General features: G+C 35.8%; 1 protein-coding gene across 1 annotated transcript; it reads left to right on the plus strand.

Moving 5' to 3' along the window:
- The first annotated feature begins 925 nt into the window (after positions 1-925).
- Positions 926-5681, plus strand: LOC114545150 (tetratricopeptide repeat protein 28-like). Its single transcript, XM_028563492.1, has 7 exons — positions 926-1236; positions 1377-2024; positions 2316-2504; positions 2964-3234; positions 3390-3658; positions 3823-3936; positions 4193-5681. The coding sequence occupies exons 1-7, from the start codon at positions 942-944 to the stop codon at positions 5239-5241; spliced, it is 2835 nt and encodes a 944-aa protein (XP_028419293.1). The 5' UTR covers positions 926-941; the 3' UTR covers positions 5242-5681.
- The last annotated feature ends 515 nt before the right edge of the window (positions 5682-6196 follow it).

Genomic DNA, 6196 nt, shown 5'->3' on the forward strand with positions numbered 1-6196 from the left:
ATTAACCTCTTCTAATTAGTTTTTACATAATTTTGTTTAAGGTCTGAAGTAAAGATAGAGACACTTGAAAAGGTGACGAAATGGATTCGAAGTCTTCAAAATCTGTCACTGCAAACAATGATCCCTTAGAAAGAGCAAACATCAATCTCAACTTAGGTGAAACCCATTTTAGATTAGCAGAGTATAAAAAGGCTATTACCTATTACATTAAATATCAGGAAATTTGTACTGAAATTGGCAATTTTCAAGGGTTAGCAACTGCCTGTGAGAAACTGGGTTCTGCCTGTTTAAACCTAGGACAGCCTGAAGAGGCTATCGAGTATTTTGCAACAAGCTTAGAAATTTTCATTCAATTTGACAATCACTCAGGAGTGGCAAATAACAATGGCAATTTAGGCACTGCCTATCATAGTTTAGGAGAGCATGACAAAGCTATTGACTATTTCAAAAAAGGTTTGGAAATCAGTGCTGCTATTGGCGACAAGTCAGGAATGGCAAATATTAATGGCAAATTGGGTAGTGTTTACCTTAGTTTAGGAGAATATAAAAAAGCTATTGACTATTTAAAAAATGGTTTAGAAATGAATATTGCCATTGGCGATAAGTCAGGAATGGCCGATAACAATGGCAATTTAGGCAGTGTTTATTTTAGATTAGGAGAATACGTTAAATCCGTTAGCTATTTAAGACAAGGTTTAGAATTGAGTACTGCTATTGGTGATAAGCCAGGTATAGCAAGTAAAAATTGCAATTTGGGAAATGCCTACCTTCGTTTGAGAGAATATGAGAAGGCTATTGGCTATTTTAACAAAGGTTTAGAAATTAGTACTGCTATTAACGATAAATCATGTATAGCAACTGTAAATGGCGATGTGGGCAATGTTTACCTTATGTTCGGAGAATATGAGAAAGCAATTGACTATTTTAAAAAGAGTTTAGAAATGCGAACTGTTATCGGCCATAAATCAGGAATAGAAACTAACTATGGCGATTTAGGCTATGCTTACCTTAGATTAGGAGATTATGAGAAAGCTATTGACTATTTTAAAAATAGTTTAGAAATCCAAACTGCTATCGGCCATAAATCAGGAATAGAAACTAACTATGGCCATTTGGGCAATGCTTACTTTAGATTGGGAGAATATGAGAAAGCCATTAGCTATTACAGAAAAAGTTTGGGAATGAGTACTGCTAATGGCAACAAGTTAGGAATGGCAATTAACAATCGCCATTTGGGTAATGCCTACCTCTATTTAGGAAATATGAGGAAGCCATTGAATGTTATATAAAAGGTTTAGAAATTAGTACTGCTATAGGCTACAAGTCAGGAATAGCGACCAACAATAGCAATTTGGGCAATGCCTACCTTACTTTAGGCGAATATGAGAAGTCCATTGACTATTTCAAAATAGGTTTGGAGATGAGTGCAGCTATTGGTGATAAGTCAGGAATGGCTGATAACAATGGCTATTTGGGCTATGTTTATAATGAATTAAGAGAATACGTAAAATCCGTTGGCTATTCAAAAAAAGGTTTAGAATTGAGTACTGCTATTGGTGATAAGCTAGGTATAGCAAGTAAAAATTGCAATTTGGGTAATGCCTACTTTGGTTTGGGAGAATATGAGAAGGCTATAGCCTACTTTGACAAAGGTTTAGAAATTAGTACCGCTATTGGCGATAAATCATGTATAGCAACTATAAATGGCAATGTGGGCAATGTTTATCTTCTGTTAGGAAAATATGAAAAAGCCATTGACTTTTTTAAGAAGAGTTTAGAGATGGAAACTGCTATCGGCCATAAATCAGGAATAGAAACTAATTATGGCAATTTAGGCAATGCTTACCTTAAATTAGGAAAATATGAGAAAGCCATTAGCTATTATAGAAAAGGTTTAGAAATGAGTACTGCCAATGGCGATAAGTCAGGAATTGCTGCTAACAATGGCAATTTGGGTAATGCCTACATCTATTTAGGAAAATATGAGGAAGCCATTGAATATTGTATAAAAGGTTTAGAAATGAGTACTGACTATAGGCGACAAGTCAGGAATAGCGACTAACAATGGGAATTTGGGCAGTGCCTACCGTAATTTAGGCGAGTATGAGAAGTCCATTGACTATATCAAAACAGGTTTGGAAATGAGTACAGCTATTGGTTATAAATCAGGAATAGCAACTAACAATACCTATTTAGGCATGACCTACCATAGTTTAGGAGAATATGAAAAAGCCATTGACTATTTCAAAAAGGTTTAGAAATAAGTACTGTTATTGGCGATAAGTCAGTAGCAGCAAATAACAATGCCAATTTAGGCATAACCTACCATAGTTTGGGAGAATATGCCAAGGCTATTGACTATGGCAAAAAAGGTTTAGAAACGAGTACTGCTATTGGTGATAATTTAGAAATAGCAAGAAACAGTGGAGTGTTAGGTAAAGCCTATCTCAATTTAGGAGAGTATGAGAAAGCTATTGACTATTGCAAAAAGGGTTTAGAAATGAGTACTGCTGTTGATAATAGTCAGGAATAGCAAATAACAATGAAAATTTGGGTGATGCCTACCTTATTTAGGAGAATACGAGAAAGCTATTGACTATTTCAAAAAAAGTGTAGAGATGAGTGCTGATATTGGCCAGACGTCTGCAGTTGCTCAACAATAGCAATTTAGGCATTGCCTACCTAAAAATTGGAGATTTTAAAAAGCCATCGACTCTTTGAAACTAGTTTAGAAATGAGAACTGTTATTGGTGATAAGCTAGGAATAGCAAAAACTTGTAAAGACTTGGCAAATGCCTACCTTGGATTACGAGACGATGTGAAACCATTGATTATTGCGAAAAATGCTTGGAATTAAGTCGCTATATTTGTGATAAGGAAGAATAGCATCTTGGAATGGCAATTTGGGTGATATTGCGTTAGTTTTGGAGAGTATGAGAAAGCTATTTATTATTACAAAAAAGGTTTAGAAATGAGTACTGCTATAGGGGATAAGTCAGGCATAGCAACAAGCAATGTCAAATTGGGCATCGCCTACCGTTATTTGAGAGAATTCGCCAAAGCTATTGATTACCTCGAAAAAGGTTTGGAAATAAGTACTATTATTGGCGATAAATCAGGGATAGCAGATGCGAATGGCGGTTTGGGCATTGCTCATATATTCTTGGGAGAGTATGAAAAATCTATTGATTGTCAAAAAAAGTGTTTAGAAATTAGTACCGCTATTGGCGATAAGTATCAAATAGCAGAGGTCAATTGTTATATGAGCGTTGTTTTTAGATGTTTAGGACAATATGAAAAATCTATTCATTATTCCAAAAAAAGTTTAGAAATGAGTACTGCCATTGGCAATAAGTCCGCAATACAAAGAGCTATTGTCATTTGGGCAGTGCTTACCACAGCTTTGAAGAATACGAGAAAGCTATTGACTGTTACAGAAAGGGATTAGAAATTAGTACTGGTATGGGCGATAAATCTGCAATAGCCACTCAGAAATTAAATTTGGGCAGTGCCTACCTTGGATTAGGAGAATATGAGAAAGCCATTGACTATTACAAGAAAGCTTTAGAAATAAGCATTGATATTAATGATCCGTCACTCTTAGCAATTAGTAAAAGCAATTTGGGATTTGTTCTTGTATTATTAGGACAATATAAAGGTGCAATATCATGTTTCATGGAATCTATCAGCATCCTTGACAAAATGTTTTTAAACTCAGTACCAGACCAAAATAAGTGTCATTCACTAAACAATACTTTACCACCCATGTAAAGATCATGATTTGTTTTATTTCTGTGGGTCGCATTGAATCTGCATTATTAGTCATTGACCTTGGAAGGGCTAAAGAACTTCATTGGTCCATTGAAAGAAAAAAGAAATCTTTGAATACAAAAATGTTCGATTATGCAAGTTCGGGATGGAATAGAATCAAGAATGGTGAAGAACAGGTAGAAATCGAAGATTTACAAAGCATCCTCCAGGTAAGCGGCAACGATAGTTCCATTATAGTATTCGCTTTTGATTGGCCAGGTTTTCTAAATGTTTGGGTGTTGAATAAAGAAGTAATCTTTAGATATAGAGTGTCAAAATCAGAGGCACGATTGGAAAAATTTGTGCAACTGATAAGTGAATTGTTCAGAATGGTGAATGTGAATGTTAATCGGGATTTCCTCGTTTTTCGAACTTAATTCAGTGCCCAGTATTGATGAAAAATCGATTCTTCCTTTGGACGTTTTTAAAGAAAAATCTCCGTCCAAAAATCTTTATCAGAAACCTTCTGTTGGGCATGATGATTTAAACCAAGACGGTATTTTGAAAACATTGTTTAAACTACTTATTGACCCTGTAAGCGATGTGATTAAAGGCAATAAACTTATAGTTGTTCCTGACAAGCAATTGTTTTTTGTCCAATTTTCGTCATTGATTGATGAAAATGGTTGTCACTTATCCCACAATTACAGCATTCAAGTTACGCCATCATTACACACTCTAAGGTTTAGCATTGAACGCTCTCAAGATCTGGGCCTTGGTTTTGCGTTGTTTGTTGGTAATCCAACCGTTGGAACGGTTTCCTTAAATGGAAAAGAATTTTCACCCCCTGCCCTACCAAATGCTGCTAGAGAAGTTGAATGTCTTTCAAAGCTCTTCAATGCTAGACCCTTAGTGGGGCGTGAAGCTAGAAAACAGGTTGTACTGGATCTTTTATCTGGGGCTAGCATAATCCATATCGCTGCTCACGGTGAACAACTTCGAGGTGAAATAATGCTTTCCCCTAACGTTTCTTCGACTCGGCCATTTTCGACTCTTCCTTATCCAGACGACTACCTTCTCTCACAGAAGGATATTGTAAATACTTCTTTGCTAGCTAGCTTGGTAGTTTTATGCTGTTGCCATACCGGGCAAGGTGAGATTTCTTCCGAAGGTGTCATAGGTATTGCTCGGGCATTTATTGCAGCCGGGGCTCGCACTGTTCTCGCCACACTATGGCCCATTAGTGATGATGCCACGAAAGAGTTTATGGAAGTATTTTATGGTGAGTTGTGCCAGGGAACATCGGTTTGTGAAGCACTAAGAAAGACAAAGAATCTCTTCCAAAAACACCAAATCCAGGCATACCGGTCTTACAAAATCTGGGCCCCATTTACCATCTACGGGGAGGACGTGGTTTTTCAGAAACATGACATCGAAAATATCAGAGATAAATCACGTGACATGTTCTCTGGTTTTGTTGTATTACCCTAAGGTTTGTAAGTATAATAATTATATAGCTTTGTGTAGCCAGTATCGGATTTGAAATATTCAGTTTTTTAAATCAATATAAGTAGACATTTCCTCTCTTCAAAGTGTGATAGTGCATTGGACGAAGTACGATTGGTATGCAGTTTTGCAGTTATCGCCAAGCCGTAAGTATATATCAATTTCAATTCAAATGTGATTTAAGAATTCCCTATCCCCATTATTTGCATACTTATTCCCTATTCCCATTATTTGCATACGCTGGTCCCAAGAAGGGGAATAGCATTATTGAGGTATCGGGCCAGTCAGGATTAGAACATTAACCTGCTTACTTCTCTTTAATTTCCAATATGCAAGTAAAATTATATGTAGGATATCATTTCAGTGTTAAAACAATACGCTATAGCAAGCAGATATTCTATTATTTTTCTCCACTCGTCATCGGTTCACATCCAATAGTTATATTTTTGAAAAAAGGGGGTGGCTGCCTGTATGAAATTTTCACTGATAAAAGCAGCACTTTATTTGACTTTGCAGATTAAACTTTTTGTGCAAGCATTTGAACTTGCTCCCAGAAATAAATGTACACTTGTTTCAGGCATGCGCAACATAGCAAAAAAAAAATTACTTAGAAAAACAAATGCAGGCTAACACCGTCCTGCTCAGCGTTTCCGAGATATATTTTGGTGCTTGTATGGGCATCTAGAAAATAAAGTGCCTGTAGCAAATTATATGTGGAAAAGTTGACCTTCAATATTATAAGTTTGCGGAATTCCAGAGTTTTTCTTTAAGATAAGAGAAATATTTAATTTATATGCGGCAGCTTCTAATGTTAAGAAATTTTAAGCAAACTTAGTTTAGTAAAAAAGTCAAAATTATTGATTAATTGATTTTTGTTCTGTAATTTTCTGTTATTCGAATCAGAGTTATATTTATACTAAATGTACCTACCTACCATTAA

This window comes from Dendronephthya gigantea, unplaced genomic scaffold (assembly GCF_004324835.1).
Source record: "Dendronephthya gigantea isolate DGI-Jeju-01 unplaced genomic scaffold, DenGig_1.0 1312, whole genome shotgun sequence".
Classification (NCBI taxonomy): domain Eukaryota; kingdom Metazoa; phylum Cnidaria; class Anthozoa; order Malacalcyonacea; family Nephtheidae; genus Dendronephthya; species Dendronephthya gigantea.

Coding starts and splice junctions, on each gene's coding strand:
- LOC114545150 (XM_028563492.1), top strand. CDS start 942: ATGCGAACTGTTATCGGCCATAAATCAGGAATAGAAACTAACTATGGC. Junction 3,235..3,389: donor AGTACCGCTATTGGCGATAA/GTATCAAATAGC, acceptor TCATTTGGGCAG/TGCTTACCACAGCTTTGAAG. Junction 3,659..3,822: donor ATTATTAGGACAATATAAAG/GTGCAATATCAT, acceptor CTGCATTATTAG/TCATTGACCTTGGAAGGGCT.